We start from the raw sequence: 22,037 nt of genomic DNA on the forward strand, positions 1-22,037 counted from the left end.
TGGAAGCTCGATTTCACGATATGGCAAGCGGACAGCAAAATCATTTCGTTAAATTGGGATATCGTTGTAAACGAACTCCCGATTTATAAATAACTTTTGCCGGGACACAGAATGTTGATCGTTAAATCGGGAATATCGTTAGATCGACGATCGTAAAATCGGGCTTCCACTGTATTATATCTCAGCAAAAAAAACAATCGTAATATTCGCGACATACTTTACACTGGACATGACCAGCGCTTTTCTTCCACTCGAAAAGGCCGTAAAAATACACATGGGCCTCTCCACCGAAAATTTGAAATATTCTCCCATTTTTTTGTAGACTTTCACGGAAAAGATTTAGAATTTCCCGAGTTTTACTATCCTGCTCAGACGGCAATTGTTTCATGTTTCTCCGACATTTTTCTGAAAATCTCTGCAGATTCGCGGAGGAACTTCCTATGAAACAGGTCCTTGATCTTGGACACCTAAGGGTTGCAATTTGCCCTGCGCGTAAATCTATTCATCGATGTACGCTTCTTTCCCTACGATGTCTTCGGGCAACTTGCCAGCCTTAATATCAAAATGGCTGAAAAAGTAAGAAAAAATACAGCCGACAGCGGTACCTCTGGACCTTTTGCCGGAGCGTTGTACCATGACGATGCACCACGAGATTTCGGCGCACTGATTTGATTTCCGCACTGCTTTACGATACCTTGTCCCTGACAAGACAGTGAGGGAGAGAAAAGTCGGCCCCAAGACAGATCCCTTTGGTTGGCAACTCAGTTCCACCTTACTGGCTTAAACTGGGATTCAGCCATGTACATATATGACAATGTAGTCATTTTGTCTTCCATGTGGTACGTTTTTAGGTTTGAGTATGCGCACGGGCTAAAACAATATAATGACAGAAGGATGACTCGTGGTCAAACGACCTGTAGTCTTGGAGGTACAGCTAGTCTTGGACTCCTTTTACCTTATTTCATTTTGACAATTTTTATTGCCATTTTCCCGAAAACCATTGCTCCTACGATGGATTGTTGACATTGTTAAGGGAATCAGATCGTCACTCGAAGAGCTCTGTGAAAGCCGTTGCTATTTTTCAGTGTTTTTTTTTGGCTATTAGTTCAACACTTATTACTGTGCCATGCAATGAAAATGTCCCACGTTTGTAACTACAACAACTCAGATGCTACTTTTTGCCCCTTGATGTCTGGTGACATCAATCCTAACCCTGGATCGGTTTCTACTTCGACTGCTGGTAAGATCAATTGCCTCGTGATCAATGCCAAAAACTTAAAAAGTTATCACAAAGACAGCACAACAAACTAGCAATCCGTGTGTAACCTCCATAGCTTCCAGGACCTGGTGTACGCCGAAAACTCTAATGTTATATGCGCCAATGAGACGTGGTTGAACCAAAATATGGGAACCTCTGAAATATTGCATTCTGGCTTCACAATATTTAGGAGAGATCGGTCTTTTCGAGGTGGTGGTAGAGTTCTTATCGCAATCATAAAAGCCTCCTTCAAAGCTGTCAAAGAATTTAAATTTGAATTGGAAGCCGAGCTGCAAACGCTTGAGATCATTTTATGCTGCAATTACTACGCTTACTGGTCAAAGAATTTTGTCCTGTTTTTGCTATGGGCCACCCAATGAAGACCCAAGTTTGGATGGATGTATTCCATAATTTTCTACATGAAGCTCCAGCCTCGCTTTCACTCAAAGGCCATGTCAATGCTTAAAATTTAAAGCTTTTTGAAAGGTTCAACATGAATCACACCATTTGTTTTCCTTACGGAAGGTACCTGAGGAACCGAAGTTTACAGTCGAATTTGGTATCATGTAGTTAGTGGACTCTCAAGTCGGTTCAATGACGTCAGCGCGCGAATATAGAACCCAGGCCTAATATAAAGACCCCGCCTGAACCGCCTGGGAACTAAGCTGAATATGGCGTTGATGGACTGATTTTTGCCCGGTTTTCTACGAATTGAATTACATTCCCCGGGATTGAAATGCACGATTGTTAACTTATATTCGTCTGCGTCTTCTATCAGCAGCGACATCATTCGCGTTGTTGCCACAGCGATTAAGTTATACAGTTAATTGTCGTGGTGGATTTTAAGACGCTTTAAGGGGGATCGTTCTCTGGAAAAGTTTTAACTTCCATCAGCTTTGCATATGATTGAGAGTAAGCAACACCCCAATTTAAGATCAAAGAATTGTTTATTGTAAATTATATGAGTAGCCGCAGAACTTGACGGAAAATGAATTTAAGCCTGAGCGCAACAAGGCTTACTTTAGAGATTGGCTTCTAACAGCAAGGTAAGCCCTCCTTTAGAAATTTTTACGCACATTTGTCCGAAAGAGGGTCCAAGATATTTCTGCTTCTCGTTGAATATATTAAGAATTTACGATAAATTGGTGGAGTAAAAGTGGTATTTAAAGAAACGAAACTTTTGTATCTTTCTTCTTCTTTGAAAAGGTATTCAACTGTTACTGAAATCTTTTCTCAATAAGAACATGGGCTTCCTGTGGTAACATTGGTGCGCTACGAGCACAAATTTTGTGCGCATGCGTCAATTTTCATTCATTTGCAATGTTGCATCCCAGAAAAAAACCCTACACAATACACTGGAATCTATTTTCTGTAACAAATTTCACGGACAGAGGTGCTCGTCTTTCTTAAGGTTTCCTTTTAAAATGGCGACTGAAAAGCGTTCAAAAGTATAGTTCTATATGAGCATTCTTCATTCCTTTACTAAAAATCCATCGAAGACAGTCGACGTTGGAAACGGCCGCGTAAAATTGATTTATCCAATACCGTGCTCTAAAGCTTTAGTTCATCACACTCTGAGCCGGATACATCCCGCTATGAAGGATAATTCTAGCTGGTATACATAATTCTACTAAATTCACCGCCAATCTTTGTTGATGTGCAAATTAAGACTTCGTCGGTTCCCCCGCACGCGGTAGCGAGCTACGGACTTCGCTAATTTGTCGCCACTGCCATAGAAGGTAGCGCGTCGGTTGCCCCGGACGCGGTAGAATTTCCCTTAGATCGTTACCCGCAATGTATTCCTAACGGGAGCAGTTGAGGATACCGACCCTCGACCAGTTTCTCCGTTGAGAGGTTCACCTGCATTGCGCATGCGTTCTTCATTTTAATGAAAATGATTGCTCCCTTCAGACGAGAAGGAGCCGTGAACAAATACGCGAACAGTTCCCTCTCCAACATCTTTGAGCTATCTGAGAAAAGGACCTGGGGACGAAAAGAATGAAGGGTAACCATAGGTACGCAAGAAGTACATGTGTTCACAGCTCGATATTTTTATTCTTTCAAATATTTAAAAACGTGAGTGCTGGCAGAGAAGACAGTTACACGTACATAATATTTGTTCAGTTGTATCCAATTTGGACTGAATGGTAAACTGTAAGTAAATTCAGTCAATTTTTCAATTATAGAAAACAATGCATTTATAGCACCAACGGAAGAGTAGTGTCTTTTAGCTGTCCTTTGGCACAGTTGAAATCCTGAATGAGTTTTCTTTAAGTAAGTAGCCAACAGAAAGAATAAAAACAATGTGGTGACTTGTAGCCAGGAAGTCCCCAGTTTAAGTCCTCTCTGGCTCTCTGACCATAAACTCGATTTGTTTCATGGTAGTCCCTTTTTTCAAATCCACATGCACTCTACAGTCTTCTAAAATTGTGTGTAAAACTAACCTGATTCTCTTTGGATGTGCAGTAATCCTGTCCTTTTATCTTCATATCATAGTCTCCTTGCAGGATACTTGTGGTTTGTAGCTCTCTCAGCTCCCACACAAGCCCAGGCAGCACCTGCTCTGTGACTCTGTTCATAATAAAATCGTTGAGTTGGAATGAGAGTACGTCATTTCTGGAGCATGGATTCAGGACAATAAAAGAATTAAGACAGAACCCCACTCCCCCCTCCTCCAAGCATAAGTAAGTTATTATCTTGGACGATATATCAATAATAACAAATAATAACAATGCAATTTGTATTACGCAAATCTCATGAAAGTGTTCAAACACGCATAATAATAATAATAGATAAAAATGCTAAACGAAACAAAACTAAAGTAAAGCAATTATTACAATTGCACTTATTGGATACAGGTTGACCGTAGCCAACTAAACACGTTTTGAATATTTATTTTAAGATCGTTGAATCTCCGAAAATTTTGCCGAAAGCCCTGCTAAGACAGGCGTCGAAACTGAAAATAAAACAATAGTACTTTACCTTTTTATAAAACAGGAATCCGCGCACCATTCTGAAATTGGCTTGCTTCGGTTCATCGTCAGGCCCATTGCGATAAGAATTCTGTTTTCTTTTCCTTTTTTTGAATTTTTTTTTTCTTTTTATGTTTTTTTTTTTTTTTAGTGTTGGGGGAAGGGGGGAACAGCAGCGGATCTGTTGCCTTTATCCGCGCTGCTGTAACAACACAAGAAATGTTTCTTCGTCCATCTTTTCAATCTTTGGAAACGACTTCTTGGCTGAAAAAAAAAAAAAAAGAAAAAGCTAACTGACATAGCATCCTAACAATATACAACAATAACAGAGAGAACATCATAATATTAGAGAAGCAGATAATTGAATCGAATCCATCCTCGTGGGAGGAACAAATAGGAGCCTTTGAGCACAATTTCGACGAGGCTTTGGTTTGTCGTCAAATCCATGTAGAATTTTTTTTAACTGGAATTCACGCCACCATATAAAGCAAAGAGACTTTTTACTCAAAATTATTAATATTTAAGTCGAAGTTGTGTCGTTAATAGGTCGCTCATCTTCAAAAAATTGTACCATTGCTACTAAAGACTGTTTTGGGAAAAAATTAACATTTAATTTGATGGCCATAAATGTGATGAGTAGCGTAACCCAAGGTTTTTGTGAAGTGGAGGCCCCGGAAACGAAGGGGAAAATTTTTAACGAGATCCAAAAGAGCTTCGAGCCATCTGTGAGTGATTTTCTTTGATAATAAGATGGGGACCGGGGTCCCCCATATGTGCCACTTGACAACTATACATGTTAACACATAAAAAAACACGGCGATGGTCGGAAAGAAATATTATTATACTCGTATCATACCTTGCTTGTTGATTTTCCGGTCAGCGATTCATTAATAGACAGATGGGCACTTCCTGCAGACTCAGTATCAATGTTTTCAATCACGCATAGAGCTTCATTATCTTGCACGAGTAAAGCTTGGTTCTCTGATTCACAAGGAGCTTTCACCTCGGAAACGCATAGACTTTTATCCTTTGAAAGGCATGTAGCTTCAATCTCTGGCAGGCATAGTGCTTTAATTTCTGTCAAGCATGGGGTCTGAGCTGGTATCAGCCACGCATGGAGTGTTATTCGCCGATGAGCATGGAGCTTTAATAGCTAGCACACGTGGAACTTGAATTGCTGACATGTATGGAACCTTGTCATTGGCGTTAGCTCCAACATTCCAAGGGCAATTGATCCGGATGAAAAGCGGGCTCTGACGGGATTGGGTGGTTGGCATGTTGGGGGAGATGGCTGACCAGCGTTCGGGAGGAAGGGTCGCGGTGGCGGGAAAGGATTCTTCTACAGGGGTGGCTGGCGTAGGGTGTCCTTCCTTTTGACCTTGACAAATTGCAAGTGGCTCACTCCAACCGCCTTGAATCCAGTACGCATAATTGAGAAGAAACGTGTAGTTATTGTACAAAGCACAATATTCTTCATACATGCCTCTCCCGAGGATGAATGCCGACTCGAGAGTTTCTTTTAACTGTTTGTTTTTCTCTTTTAAAGAAGAATATAAATTTTCAAGATTGGTGAAGTTTTCTCTTTCCGTGTTTAGTTTGTCCACGGCTTTTGTCAGTGCCTCCTTCCATTTTTCGTCTCGTTTTTTCAAATTTTCAAGATCCTTTTTAAGGCCGTTTCCATACGCCTGCCACTCCAGAAGTTTGTCATAACATTCTTGTGCTTGGCTCCTCTGCATGTTGCTGTCTTCATGCAGCCAGCCTCTTTCATTAAGTAGGCTTTGAATTTCGCCATGTTGATGCTCTATTACTCTGATGAGCTCTTCTTGAGTATATGAAAATATTTCGCTAGAAGCCATGATCCTAGGAGAAAATCCCGGTTTGCAATGTCTCTCTTGTAAAAAATTAAGGATAATTACTTACAAAATCGTTTCTCTACTGCACCCTTGTGGCATAAGAAACTTAAACTTATAATAGTACGACGTTAAGGCAATTTTATGATAGAGGTTGGTAACGATACTTGTTGACATTTGAAGTTGCATGGACGGTTAAATAAGGTGTAACATTAGCTGCCATTCACCGCGAATAAATTCTTATTTGAATCATATTTGCCTTTCTGCAACATTTTTCAAGTTTCAGGAGAAAACTTTTAGTTTCCTTTCTTATTTGTTAATTAAACGTTTGACAATACGTTTAAGGACAGAGTCGTTATTATACGTGTCGTGTCGCAACTTCAGTCATGTTTTCGGAAGACAAATTGAATGGCCTTGTAATGTGTGACATGAATCCGTGCAACTTGCGGAAATATTATTGGATACATGTGTTTTCTTCAGGATCGTTTCCGAGTTTTTAAGAGGGACATATCTAGACGGTAACGCAGCTTTTTCCTTTCCTCTCTTGAAATTTTTCATCTTTTCGTTAATTATAACAAAAGGAATTAAATTTCTTAGGTCGCTTATGTTTTACTATGGGTAACCAATTTTACGCGCGTTTTGTCAAGTAATCTAACAAATAAGTAAATAACGCAAATGAAATTATTTCCTTATTTCATGAATATACCGTTTGGTTACCGTTTAATATCATGAAGGACAAATTGTAGTTTCACACGGGAAATTACATTTCGCACCAAATTTTTTTGTCACCCACGATAATTAATGGCAAAGTATCAAAGCAAACGCCATTTTTATCCCTTGAGTGCAAATCGGTTTCTGAGGTGATTTAGGCCTTCTGAATAGACCGAAAATATATATTTTCTGGCATGAACCGCTTGATCCCTAAGATTAACTTATAATTTTTGTGACGGGGCCTTTACGGAGGGTGAAAAAAGTGTGCAATTCCTCGCAATCTACTTTTCGTTTTAGAAAAAGTTCAATACGTATCTTACCTTGTATTGCAGCTAGCTTTTCTCAACAAAAATATCAAGTCTTCACTTGTGGAAAAATAATTTTTCAAACTTTTGCGGCGTAATAAAACTTCCTGCGAAACGAGAAAAGTTTCAGTTGTTATAGTGATGATTTTTTACGTCATAATAGACAAACGTAATTATTCAATTTGCACTGCGCGCGCTATTAGTAGTAGAAAACGATTCGAACTGTAATAATTTTAATTATTTGCAATTTAAAGAGCTGTATGCGTGATATTTATTTTCTGTTATGAAAAGTGACGTTTTAGGTTAAAAGTAGACACCCGTATAACGGCAAGAGGAGCGGAAGATTTTACCGTTAGTAATGAGACGGACATAGAATTCATAGCAATCTGATTTTGTGCACGTGATAGTCACGTAAAACGTGTAACGTCATCACGTGTAGAAACCTATCTTTCCCATAATGCGCTCCGGCACTGGAGACAATTTATGACTGTTGTAATCCATAATAGTAAGTAAGCTTCCTCTTAGTAATTACATTCATGAGTTGAACGCATGTTTTAGCATTTTCATTCGCTAACAAGTTTTAAATTAACTCGCTCTCCTTGTAATGCGTTAGCGTGACGTGTGAGTTTTAATTTTTTGTGCCTCGACACATCAATGCGTTTTATACTACAGTATGTAGAGTTTTTAATATTAATTTTAAGAAAAGTTCCGGATGTTGTTAATACGAAATCAAAACAGTTAAGTTTTCACATTACGCCATCAGCTGTGAACTGTTGTCAGTTGTTGTGAAGTCCTTTATCGTAATCAATCAGTGTCAATGCACGAAAAAGATATTAGTATTGTACATTAAAAAATTTCAAGACTATGGATTGGAAAACAATAAAGGTATTCGGTATGTACCCCCCGAAACTAGCGAGTGGCGAGTCCCCCCAAAAAGTAGCGAGACTAAGGTTTTTTTAAGTTAACTTAAAAAAACCTTAGTCTCGCTACTTTTTGGGGGGACTCGCCACTCGCTAGTTTCGGGGGGTTCGCTAGTTTCGGGGGCTCGCTATTTTCGGGATTCATTAGAAGCCATAAAGTTTTGACGTTACTTTCGGGGGAATCGTTACTTTCGGAGGGTCGTTACTAACGGAACTTTACGGTATCGAGGATCCTGGCACTTGAGTGCGTTATACACTGAAACTTTTCATTGCTACCAAAACCTTTTGGATTTGTTGCAGCTTTTGGTTAGAAAGCTGATTGAATATAAAACTGCGTCGAGGTTTGTCTGAGTAAACAAACTCAACGTCAAGATACTGCGAAATTTCAGTGGCAAATTTGGTTCCTGTAATAGGATGCTTGATAGGGTAAAGAGGAATAGAGACAATAGGACGACTTATTCAAATTCCTGAGCTTAAAGTAAACAAAATTTGTGCGTTTGAAACTGAAGCACCCTGAACTCGAAACCGAAGCAATCGGAAATCAAAACTCTGAATACGTAAAGATTACCAAAATAGGAATTAAGAATGGGATATTTTAAGGATTTCAACTGAATAATATGCTTTAAATACTATGGAATGGTTACGTCGTGTGCGGAAGTTATAGGACTTCCTTTGATGTTCTACTGCGGTTTATTACGTTAATTAGTTTATTCCGAGCACCGTGTGTTGGGGTTCGTCAAGTTGGTGTTAAGAACTGTGGACTAACACTCGTCAGTTTAATCATCACTCATTTTACAACTTGTGACTCATGGAACAAGTGCTTCTTTTAAAACATTGATCATCAAACCCCGTCCTACACTAAACCATGTGACCATTTCAGCAGCAACTAAGGTATGCAAAATGTTTTCCTCTGACAAAAACGTTAAACACAGAAGCATTTTATTATGGATTATATTTATAATAACACAACATTAACGGACCAAATCAGGAAAACGTGCGCGCGTATTACACAGGGGCTGGACAAAGCTAGCGAATTTAACGTTACTAAGTTAGTTTTGGTAACATAGATTTTGACTGAGTGTCGTATTTTAACTGTTTTATGCATAAGGGGGAAAATAGTAAGAAAAATCTCGGCAAGCGAAGTGGGTGATATATACTTTTGCCGCCCTGATTCCAAATTTTAGTCTCCTCTCATTTTACTGGTTTGAGAAAAGCCTCACAGACAATCTAATCAACTACTGCCCAGTTAAAAAAGCCAAGGAGTAGAAAATTCCAAGCGAGTTATTCTTCAATCTTCCGGGTAAGTTGAAAAAAACATGTAAATTGCAAAGCGCCTTCAACTAGGTAAGTAGGAATTGAAAAATTAGCCCTGAACCGTGAAAAGAAGCCCCGACGTTTCAAGCTAGTATTTTCATACCCTGAAGAAGACAGCAAAGTCGAAACGTTGGCTTTTGTCTCGTCCCTGACCTTTATTTATCAACTCCTACTTATTCTTCATCTTAAACATGACCGCCACTCCGCCTTTTTATTTATGGCTTCAAGCCATCATCATTCCAAAAGGTATTGGAAAACTTCGTTAGGATGGCAGAAAATAAATTTCAGCGTCATATTAAGATGTTTTCAAAGAACTAAAACACCGGAACACTCCGGCTAAAATGGAAGAAGGCAATGAATTCAAAACTTTCTTTTTTTTATTGTTTTCTATTTTAATTGTTAGTCGTTGGGCCAATAGAAAACGAAACCTTTTTGAAATATGGCAAAAAATCCCTTGTGCTTGCGTAGACAGTAAGGCAGGCATCTGTTGTCATTCTTTTTTATAAGTAAGTGGATAAAATAAGCTTGTTCTGCAGGCCAGTGTTTAGGTCACAAACCAGGCCTTAAAGACAGAAACAGTGTCCTCATGAAATCTTAATTTGAAAGCTCAATTTCACTGTTATATGTTCCAGAAAACATATAACAGTATAAATAACAATAAAAACAGAAAAAAGCTTGATGAAAGATAGTTTTACTGCCATTGAGGTTTGCGCTTGAAACCGCTGTTAACTATCAAATATCTGTATGATACAGAAGACGACGACGTGGCCTCACTTTTCGCGCTAAACGGAAGTAGATGAAATTTATTCACGCACCATGATAAAAAATAAAGTCGACTGACACACTGTGCAACATGATAGCTAAAACAGCGTTGCATCCTGTTTTTAGTCCGCTATGATGACATAAATTGTCATTATACTTTGAAACTGTTGTACGTTAATGTAATATTGCAAGTTGAAAGGTTTGGGTGCATACACACTGAAAATGAAAAAGTTGACTTCATTGTTACAGTGTGTGTCCAGTCATGGTTCAGCATCTAAGTTACAGTTACACTTCATAAACTGAGTTTGCTGATTAAATATTTGATCTCGCAGCATCTATGGCAAGCAGTGAAAGCAAAGCCATACCTGAAAGTGACGTCACACCAGCTAGTGAGAAGACTTTGGATTTTGATGATGACACTTCGAAAGGTGAGGCGTCATGTTATTCTCTTAACAGAAGTCGTTGTTAAACTGTTCGATATAATCTTCACAGTCGAAAGAGAATTGAGTCAAGCGCATGGGCGAAGATGCAGCAAACTCCTCCTGTAGATCCGCCAGACTGGTTATGAAGTCTTTCCGGTTTTCGGTTTTGTTTGTTGTTGTTTTTATTTGCATGTTTGTTTGTTTGATTGTTTTTATAATGTTTAATCAGTTGCTTCTGTTGTTTCTATTTAAAGCATATATTCATTTATATTCATTCAGACGAATTTCCGGCTATCGCTTCGCAGACTATAAGGCTTTAGGCTCTCATTCAAGGAATGAGAAATCCGACTCCGGTTTCGATCAGCCGCCGCTGTTTTGCTACAAGCGCCCATCACTCCGTCGTGACGAAGGCGGATTCAGATTTCAAGACCATATTAGCAATTAAAGCGGAAACAAAACAAAAACAATGAACAACAACAACAACAACAAAAACAAAATAAATCGTGAATACTCGCGAAAAGGAGGCAGGAAATGATCTCGAAACCTTTTCTTCATATTTTCCTCCCCCTCCCCCCCCCCCCCCCCAAAAAAAAAAAAAACAAGTAAATTAGCCGATGGCAAAAGGCAATCTTTATTTAAATGGTAAAACTCATGCAGATATTATTGTGCTATGCTATTATTAATACATTAAGTCAAACTGGAGTTAAATTCTGTGTGATGATTTAAAACAATTTGGAACCTAATGTAATTGTCGAATTCACTCTACACACTTTGCTTTACGTTCCACTGTACAAGTGAAGGATAAATAGACATCAAAATTTTATGGAAAACATTTTCACTGGATAAAAGCACAGAAAACAACATGTATTGTTTCATAAACTATGTATACATTAAAATTTCCTTTTCCATGTTTAGCTGAAGTGACATTAGTTCTAACTGGCGCATCATATGACCAAAAAAAAATAATGAAAAATCTGCCGAAAGCAAAATATTTGGACTTTGTATTTGCATGGATGGAAATATGTTTCGGACAGTTTTTATAATAATAATAATAATAATAATAATAATAATAATAATAATAATAATAATAATAATAATAATAATAATAATAATAATAATAATAATAATAATAATAATAAACAAATTTAATACTTATATAGCGCAAAATTCATTATATTTATATGATGTAATGCGCTTTACAATAAGTTAAAAAATATCTAAAAGAAACCGCAGGAAATATGATAGTTAAATTACAAAATGGAACAAAATTATATTTAACAATAAATTAAAAAGCGATAAAAAACCTATATAGTACATAGTCTAAGAATGTTTACGCAATTAACAGTATGCCTGTTTTTAAAGATACGTTTTCAGTTGTTTCTTAAAAATATTTACACTACTTACCGCCCTTGGGCTTTCCGGAAGAGAGTTCCATAAAAATGGGGCAGCTACCGAAAAACCTCTGCCTCAGTGGTCTTGGCAGATCTAATTGCCGGGCGAGTTAATAAATTACGAAAATTTGATCTTAAATTATAATTAGAATTGCCTTTGAATGATATAATATCGCTAAGATATTCTGGCGCTAGGCCATGGAGAGCTTTAAAAGTCATCAAATTTACCTTAAAAATGATCCTAAATTAAACTGGCAACCAGTGGAGATTAATCATCATATGGGTAATGTGCGAATAACGCGGTGTATTCGTCAGTAACCTGGCGGCAGCGTTTTGAACGCGTGTGCGGCAGGCAAACCATATAACATTGCATTACAGTAGTCAATTTTGCTTATAACAAAAGCTTGCACTAATGACTTTGCAGCTTCAAAAAGCAGATATTTTCTTATGCGCCTTATGTTATATAGCGAAAAGAAAGCTGATTGACATGTATTGTTTATATGGCTGCGAAACTGGAGATTAGAATCGAACCAGACACCCAAATTCCTAGCTTCACTGACTGATTATACTCGCGTGTCACCAACCATAAGGCTGTCCGTTCTAACTTTGCTAAGTTGCTGGCGACTTCCAATGAGCATGAATTCAGACTCTCTATTCGGCTATAATTTATCAACAATCAGCCACGGCCTAAAGGTCCTGATACATCTTTCCATAGCACCTCTTGCTTCCGCCTCACCCATTGAATTGTCTGGCTTGCGCGACAAATGAAGCTCAGTGTCGTACGTACGCATGCGCATTAGGCAAATAGATCTTAGTAACCTGGAACAGCTTGCTCGCATAAGCAGAGAACAGAAGTGGTGCGAAGCATGACCCTTGAACCCTTTCTTCACGCGTCGTGCAGCGTAATAAGCTGAAACAACGTTGTAACCTATTTATATCCTGCCAAGAAATAAATTGTCATTACACTTCGAAACTATATCCCGTTAAAAGAAATTCATAACTGCTGGAAGAAAGGTTTGGCTTTATACAAACTAAATATTTTAATTTTCAATTTTAAAAAAGTTGACTTTACTATTAAAGTGTGTGTTCAGTCATAGTTCAGCATCTAAGTTATAGTTACATTTTATAAACTTAGTAAGCTGATTAAACTTTTGATTTCCCAGCATCCATTGTAGGCAGTGAAAGCAAAGCCATACCTGAAAGTGACGTCACACCAGCTAGTGAGGAGACTTTGGAGTTTGATGATGACACTTTGAAAGGTGGGGATTCGTGTTTTTCTCTTACCAGAAGTCGTTTTTAGACTGGAAAACTGTTCTATCTTAATATTCACAGTTGTAAAAGACCTGAGTTTTAATCTTAGAGTACTGACTAAATATTCGATTGCATTTTCAAGCATGGCTAAAAACTTTCTCTGGATTTTTGTTTTGTTTGTTTCTTGTGTGTCTATTTTTTAATGGTTTGTTTGTTGGTTTTTCTTTATTTCTTTATATACTTATATATTATGGATGAAAAGTGTGTACTCATAGTTAGTGATAATTCGTAATTCTACTTGGATATTGCTGTATAACATGAAATGCTGTTCGTAATGACAAGGTTTGAGTGGACACTGCAGTTAAATTTAACAGTTCTTCTCAATACTGAAATGTTTGTCTTTGTCCAGTATCTAACTTACAGTTGACAATAAGTCCATGGATCGCTGATTATTTAAGCTAAACCTAAAAGTATTCGTTTTCCCAGCATCCATGGCAAGCAGCGAAGTCAAAGCCAAACCTGGAAGTCACATCACACCAGTTGGTGAGGATACTTTGAAATTTGATGATGACACTTTAAAAGGTAAGGATTCATGTTATTCTCTTATTGAAAGACGTCGTACTGGAAAACTGTTCAATGTTAATCTTCACAGTTGAAAGAGAAGTGAGTTCAGTCCATGGATACAGCAAACTCCTCCGTAGATCCACCAGAACTACAAACTCTTTCCGGCTTTTGGTGTTGTTTTTTGTTGTTTTTATTTGCATGTTTGTTTGATTGATCTTTTAATGTTTTATAATTTTCAGTTTTCTTTTAAGTTATTTCTAACACTTGTTCATTAAACGTCCACCCAAACATTGAGGCTTCAAGCTCTCAGTCAATGGGTAAAACAAATCAAGTCCCGGGTTTTAATCAGCCGCCGCCGCCGCCGCTTGAGTACTAATTAAGTATTTGATTGCATATCGCAGCATCTCTAGCAAGCAGTGAAAGCGAAGCCATACCTGAAAGTGACGTCACACTAGCTGGTGTGGAGACTTTGGATTTTGATGATGACACTTCGAAAGGTGAGGAATTATGCTATTATCGTAGCAGAAGTCGTTTTAAGACGGGAAAACCGTTCTTCTTTACGTTAAGAAAGTTTTATAGACACACGACTTTAACGTAGCATATATTTGATGGAGTACAGTTTTTCAATTTCATTTATCTTAAGTTTTTATAATTATTGTTGTCTGCGGTTTTTTATATATTTTCTATTTCCCTTTTGCATATGAAAAGCGCCCTTAATCATCTTATATGGAAAGTTGCGCTATATAAATTTTACAGTTATTCTTATAAGCTGAGTATACTGATTAAATTGAAATATTTGATCTTCCAGCATCCATGACAAGCACTGAAAACAAAGCCAAAACTGAAAATGTTGTCAAACCAGCTGGTGAGGAGACTTGGAAGTGTGATTATTACACTTTGGAAGGTGAGGATTCATGTTTTTCTCTTACCAGAAGTCGTTTTTAGACTGGAAAACTGTTTTATGTTAATCTTCACAGTTGAAGGAGAACTGAGTTTTAATCTTATAGTACTGATTAAGTATTCGATTGCATTTCCTAGCATCCATAGCAAACAGTAAAAACAAAGCCAAACCTGAAAGTGACGTCATGCTAAGTGATAAGGAGACTTTGAATTTTGATGATGACACTTCGAAAGGTGAGGATTCATGTTTTTCTCTTACCAGAATTCGTTGTTAGACTGGAAAACTGTTCAATGTTAATCTCAAAGTTGTGAGAGAACTGAGTTAAGTACATGGATGAAGAAATAGCAAACGTCTCTTAACTGTAAACCCTACCCTCTCCTCCCCTAAGTGTAGAGCCGCCAGATTGCTTAGAAACTTTCTCTGGATTTTTAATTTGTTTTCTTGTGTGTTTGTTTTTTAATGGTTTGTTTGTTTGTTGGTTTTCTTTATTTCTTTATTTACTTATTTAGTATGGGATGAAAAGTGTGTACTCATAGTTAGTGATAATTCGTAATTCTACTTGGATATTGCTCTATAACATGCAATGCTGTTTGTAATGACAAGGTTTTAGTGGACACTGCAGTGAGATTAAACAGTTCTTTTTAATACTGGAAAGTTTGTCTTTGTCCAGTAGCAAACTTACAGTTGACAATAAGTCCATGTGTCGCTTCTTATTTTAGCTAGACCTAAAAGTATTTGTTTTGCCAGCATCCATTGCAAGTAGCGCAGTCAAAGCCAAACCCGGAAGTGACGTCACACCAGTTGGTGAGGATACTTTGTATTTTGATGACGACACTTTGAAAGGTGAGGATTCATGTAATTCTCTTATCAGAATTCGTTGGACTGGAAAACTGTTCAATGGTTGTCTTTACAGTTGAAAGAGAAGTGAGTTTAGTTCTATGGATACAGCAAACTCACCCGTAGATCTCCCAGAACTAGTTACAAACTCTTTATGGTTTTTGGTTTTGTCTGTTGCTGTTTTTTTAAATGTTTGTTTGTTTGATTGATATTGTAAAGTTTTATCATTTTCTGTTTTTTTTTTTTAATTTATTTCTAAGACTTGTTCATGTATAAACGTCCACGCAAACATTGAAGCTTCAGGCTCTCAGTCAATGGGTAAAACAAATCCAGTCCCGGGTTTTGATCAGCCGCCGCCGCCGCTTGAGTACTAATTAGGTATTCGATTGCATATCGCAGCATCTCTAGCAAGCAGTGAAAGCGAAGCCATACCTGAAAGTGACATCACACCTGCTGGTGAGGAGACTTTGGATTTTGATGATGACACTTCGAAAGGTGAGGATTCATGCTATTATCGTAGCAGAAGTCGTTTAAGACTGGAAAACCGTTCTGCTTTACGTTAAGAAGCTTTTATAGACACACGACTTTAACGTAGCATATATTTGATGGAGTAAAGTTTTTCAATTTCATTTGTCTTAAGTTTTAATAATTATTGTTTTGTGCGATCTTATATATATTTTCTATTTCTCTTTGCATATGAAAAGCGGACTTGATCATCTTATATGGAAAGTTGCGCTACATAAATTTTACAGTTATTCTTATAAGCTGAGTATACTGATTAAATTGAAATATTTGATCTTCAAGCATCCATGACAAGCACTGAAAACAAAGCCAAAACTGAAAATGTTGTCAAACCAGCTGGTGAGGAGACTTGGAAGTGTGATGATTACACTTTGGAAGGTGAGGATTCATGTTTTTCTCTTGCCAGAATTCGTTTTTAGACTGGAAAACTCTTCTATGTTAATCTTTACAGTTGAAAGAGAACTGAGTTTTAATCTTAGAGTACTGATTAAATATTCAATTGCATTTCCCAGCATCCATAGCAAACACTAAAAACAAAGCCAAACCTGAAAGTGACGTCACGCCAACTGATAAGGAGACTTTGAATTTTGATGATGACACTTCGAAAGGTGAGGATTCATGTTATCCTTTTACCAGAATTCGTTGTTGGACTGGCAAAACTGTTCAATGTTAGTCTTCACAGTTGTAAGAGAACTGAGTTAAGTGCATGGATGAAGAAATAGCGAACGCCTCTTAACTGAAAACCCTACCCTCTCCTCCCCTAAGTGTAGAGCCGTTACATTGGCTAGAAACTTTCTCTGGATTTTTCGTTTGTTTGTTTGTTGTTGTTGCTGTCTGCTTGTGTGTTTGTTTTTTAATGGTTTGTTCGTTGGTTTTTCTTTATTTCTTTATTTACTTATTTATTATGGGATGAAAAGTGTGTACTGAAAGTTAGTGATAACTCATAATTCTACTTGGATATTGCTGTATAACATGCAAAGCCGTTCGTAACGACGAGGTTTGAGTGGATACTGCAGTGTGATTTAACAGTTCTTTTCAATACTGGAATGTTTGTCTTTGTCCAGTATCTAACTTACAGTTGACAATAAGTCCATGTATCGCTTATCATTTAAGCTAAACTCATAAGTATTCGTTTTCCCAGCATCCATGGCAAGCAGCGAAGCTGGAAGTGACGTCACACCAGTTAGTGAGGATACTTTGGATTTTGATGATGACACTTTGAAAGGTAAGGATTCATGTTATTCTCTTATCAGAAGTCGTTAGACTGTAAAACTGTTTAATGTTAATCTTCACAGTTGAAAGAGAAGTGAGTTCAGTCCATTGATACAGCAAACTCCTCCGTAGATCAGCCAGAACTATAGTTACAAACTCTTTTCGGTTTTCGGTGTTGTTTGTTTGTTGCTGTTTTTATTTTCACGTTTGTTTGTTTGATTGATCTTGTAACGTTTTATCATTTTCTGTTTTCTTTTTATTTATGTCTAACACTTGTTCATGTAACGTCCACGGAAACATTGAGGCTTCAAGCTCTCAGTCAATGGGTAAAACAAATCGAGTCCCGGGTTTTGATCAGCCGCCGCCGCTTGAGTACTAATTAAGTATTTGATTGCATATCGTAGCATCCCTAGCTGGAAGTGAAAGCGAAGCTATACCTGGAAGTGACGTCACACCTGCTGGTCAAGAGAGTTTGGATTTTGATGATGACACTTCGAAAGGTGAGGATTCATGCTATTATCGTAGCAGAAGTCGTTCTAAGACTGGAAAACCGTTCTGCTTTACGTTAAGAAGCTTTTATAGACACACGACTTTAACGTAGCATCCAGATATATTTGATGAAGTGCAGTTTTTCAATTTCATTAAACTTACGTTTTTTTAAAATTGAGTATTCGATTGCATATCGCAGCACTCTCCTATGCATAAAGCGTACTCGATCATCCTATATGGAAAGTTGCGCTATGTAAATTTTACCGTTACACTTATAAGCTGAGTATACTGATTAAATTTAAATATTAGATCTTCCAGCATCCATGACAAGCACTGAAAACAAAGCCAAAACTGAAAATGTTGTCAAACCAGCTGGTAAGGAGACTTGGAAGTGTGATGATGACACTTTGAAAGGTGAGGAGTCATGTTTTTGTCTTACCAGAAGTAATTCTTAGACTGGAAAACTGTTCTATGTTAATCTTCATAGTTGAAAGAGAACTGAGTTTTAATCTTAAAGTACTGACTAGTTATTCGATTGCATTTCCCAGCATCCATAGCAAACAGTAAAAACAAAGCCAAACCTGAAAGTGACGTCACGCCAACTGATAAGGAGACCTTGAATATTAATGATAACACTTTGAAAGGTGAGGATTCATGTTATCCTCTTACCAAAATTGCCTTTTTAGACTGAAAACTGTTTAATGTTAATCTTCACAGTGTTAAGAGAACTGAGTTAAGTGCATGGATAAAGAAATAGCAAACACCTCTTAACTGTAAACCCTACCCTCTCCTCCGTTAAGTGTAGAGCCGCCGGATTACCTAAAAACTTTCTTTGGATTTTTGTTTTGTCTGTTTCTTGTTGTTGCTGTTAGCTTGTGTGTTTGTTTTTTAATGGTTTGTTTGTTGGGTTTTCTTTGTTCCTTTATTTCCTGATTTATTATGGGATGAAAAGTGTGTACTCATATTTAGTGTTAACTCGTAATTCTACTTGGATATTGCTGTATAACATGCAATGCTGTTCGCAATGACGAGATTTGAGTGGACACTGCAGGAAATTTTAACTGTTCTTCTCAATACTGGAATGTTTGTGTTTGTCCAGTATCGAACTTACAGTTGACAATAAATCCATGTATCGCTGATTATTTAAGCTAAACCTGAAAGTATTCGTTTTTCCAGCATCCATGGCAAGCAGCGAAGTCAAAGCCAAACCTGGAAGTGACGTCACACCAGTTGGTGAGGATACTTTGGATTTTGATGATGACACTTTAAAAGGTGAGGATTTATGTTTTGCTCTTATCAGAAGTCGTTAGATCAGGAAAAAAGAAACTGTTCTGCTTGTCGTTAAGAAGCTTTAAAGACCCGCTACTTTAACGTAGCATTGAATTGATGGAGTAGAATTTCACAATTTCTTTTACTCGGTTTAAGTTCACGACATTTATTGTAATCTGCAATTTTATATATATTTTGCGTTTTCCTTTTACATATGTAAAGTTCACTTGAACATCTTATATGGAAAGTTGTGCAATATAAATTTTAATATCATTATTATTATTACTATTATTATTAATATTATTTATGCACTTTGTTGTTGGCAAAACATTGTATCTGCAATGTTGCAGAGTGTCTCCAGGAACAGTAAGTATCAGCGTTACTTTACCGGCATAACCTTACTGCACTGATTAAATATCTGATTTCACTTCCCAGCATCCAAGGCAAGCAGTGAAGGGAAAGCCAAAAGTGAAAGTGACATCACACCGGCTGGTGAGGAGAATGTGGAGCCTGATGACACTTCGAAAGGTAAGACACCATGTCAGTAGTCTCTGACTAGAACCTGTTGTTAGACTGGGAAACTGTTCAATGTTTATCTTCACAGTTGAAAGAGAACTGAGTTAAGTGCGTGGATTAAGATACAGCGAACTCCTCTGAACTGTTAACTCTTTACTTTTGGTTTTGTTTGTTTGTTGTTGTTGTTGTTGCTGTTTGTTTGTTTGTATTTAATGGTTTATTTGTCGACTTTAGTTATTTATGTACTTATTTATTGTGAGATGAAAAGTGTTTTCTCGATACTTAGTAACATATCGTAATTCTTCCTCGATATTGCTGTGCAATATGGAATGCTGTTCGTAATGACAGGGTTTGGGTAGACACAGTGAAATTTAAAACTTCAGCTCAATACTGTGCCGTTTGTCTTTTTTCAGTATGCAACTTACAGTTGACAATAAGTCCATGTATCGCTGATTATTTAAGCTAAACAAAAAAAGAAAAATAATTGTTTTCACAGCATCCATGGCAAGCAGCGGAGTCAACGCCAAACCTGGAAGTGACATCACACCAGTTGGTGAGGATACTTTGGATTTTGATGATGACACTTTGAAAGGTGAGGATTCATGTTATTTTCTTACCAGAAGTCGTTAGACTGGAAAACTGTTCAATGTTAATCTTCACATTTGAAAGAGAAGTGAGTTTAGTCCATGCATACAGCAAACTCCTCCGTAGATTCGCCAGAACTAGTTACAAACTCTTTCCGGTTTCGGTGGTGTTTGTTTGTTGCTGCTTTTATTTGCATGTTTGTTTGTTTGATTGATCTTGTAATGTTTTATCTTTTTCTGTTTTCTTTTTATTTATTTCTAACACTTGTTCATTTAACGTCCACCCAAACATTGAGGTTTCCATCCTCAGTGGATGGGTAAAACAAATCCAGTCCCGGGTTTCGATCAGCCGCCGCTGTCGCTTGAGTACTGATTAAGTATTCGATTGCATATCGCAGCATCTCTAGCAAGCAGTGAAAGCGAAGCCATACCTGAAAGTGACGTAACACCAGCTGGTGAGGAGACTTTGGATTTTGATGATGACACTTCGAAAGGTGAGAATTCATGCTATTATTGTAGGAGAAGTCGTTTTGAGTCTTGAAAACCGTTCTGCTTTACGTTAAGAAGCTTTTATAGACACACGATTTTAACGTAGCATATATTTGATGGAGTACAGTTTTTTAATTTCATTTATCTTAAGTTTGTTGTTTTTTTTTTTCCTTTTTAATGATGGAATGAAAAGTGTGTACTCATAGCTAGTGATAATTCGTAATTCTACTTGGATATTGCTGTAAAACATGCAATGCTGTTCGTAATGACAAGGTTTGAGTGGACACTGCAGTTAAATTTAACAGTTCTTCTCAATACTGGAATGTTTGTCTTTGTCCAGTATCTAACTTACAGTTGACAATAAGTCCATGTATCGCTGATTATTTAAGCTTAACCTAAAAGTATTCGTTTTTCCAGCATCCATGGCAAGCAGCGAAGTCAAAGCCAAACCTGGAAGTGACGTCACACCAGTTGGTGAGGATACTTTGGATTTTGATAATGACACTTTGAAAGGTGAGGATTCATGTTAATCTTTTAACAGAATTCGTTAGATCAGGAAAAACGAAACTGTTCTGCTTGTCGTTAAGAAGCTTTTAAGACCCGCTACTTTAACGTAGCATTTAATTGATGGAGTAGAATTTCACAATTTTTTTTACGCGGTTTATTTTTTAACATTTATTGTAATCTGCAATTTTATATATATTTTGCGTTATCCTTTCACATATGTAAAGTGCACTTGATCATCTTATATGGAAAGTTGTGCAATATAAATTTTGATATCATTATTATTATTATTATTATTACAATTATTATTAATATTATTTATGCACTTTGTTGTTGGCAAAACATTTTATCTGCAATATTGCAGAGTGTCTCCAGGAACAGTAAGTTTCTGCGTTACTTTACCGGCATAACCTTACTGCACTGATTAAATATCTGATTTCACTTCCCAGCATCCAAAGCAAGCAGTGAAGGGAAAGCCAAAAGTGAAAGTGACATCACACCGGTTGGTGAGGAGAATATGACGCTTGATGATGACACTTCGAAAGGTAAGACACCATGTCAGTAGTCTCTGACCAGAACCTGTTGTTAGACTGGGAAACTGTTCAATGTTTATCTTCACAGTTGAAAGAGAACTGAGTTAAGTGCGTGGATTAAGATACAGCGAACACCTCTGAACTGTTAACTCTTAACTTTTGGTTTTGTTTGTTTGTTGTTGTTATTGCTGTTTGACTCCTGTTTGTTTGTTTGTTTGTTTGTATTTAATGGTTTATTTGTCGGCTTTTGTTATTTATGTACTTATTTATTGTGGGATGAAAAGTATATTCTCAATACTTAGTAACAATTCGTAATTCTTCTCCGATATTGCTGTGCAAAATGGAATCCTATTCGTAGTGACAAGATTTGAGTAGACACAGTGAAATTTAAAACGTCATCTCAATACTGTACCGTTTGTCTTTTCTCAGTATGCAACTTACAGTTGACAGTAAGTCCATGT

General features: G+C 37.2%; 1 protein-coding gene, 1 long non-coding RNA gene and 1 pseudogene across 3 annotated transcripts in view; 2 read left to right on the top strand and 1 right to left on the bottom strand.

The window, feature by feature from the left end:
• Positions 1-10,660, top strand: part of LOC146464217 (cyclin-dependent kinase 7-like) — an 85,544-nt pseudogene extending 74,884 nt beyond the window's left edge. The window contains exon 12 of the transcript XR_014868563.1: positions 10,425-10,660. The product of XR_014868563.1 is annotated as a cyclin-dependent kinase 7-like (transcript). The remainder of the gene's footprint in view (positions 1-10,424) is intronic.
• Positions 1-22,037, bottom strand: part of LOC146464221 (uncharacterized) — a 119,911-nt gene that overhangs the window by 14,708 nt on the left and 83,166 nt on the right. The gene's annotated exons all lie outside the window — the stretch shown is intronic.
• Positions 19,984-22,037, top strand: part of LOC146464224 (uncharacterized) — a 50,309-nt gene continuing 48,255 nt past the window's right edge. The window contains exons 1-3 of the mRNA XM_085130034.1: positions 19,984-20,058; positions 20,449-20,544; positions 20,957-21,052. Coding sequence (XP_084986160.1) covers positions 20,962-21,052 — 91 coding nt within the window. The 5' untranslated portion in view covers positions 19,984-20,058; positions 20,449-20,544; positions 20,957-20,961. The remainder of the gene's footprint in view (positions 20,059-20,448; positions 20,545-20,956; positions 21,053-22,037) is intronic.

Source organism: Pavona decussata, unplaced genomic scaffold (genome assembly GCF_977016875.1).
Source record: "Pavona decussata unplaced genomic scaffold, jaPavDecu1.1 SCAFFOLD_167, whole genome shotgun sequence".
Taxonomy (NCBI): Eukaryota; Metazoa; Cnidaria; class Anthozoa; order Scleractinia; family Agariciidae; genus Pavona; species Pavona decussata.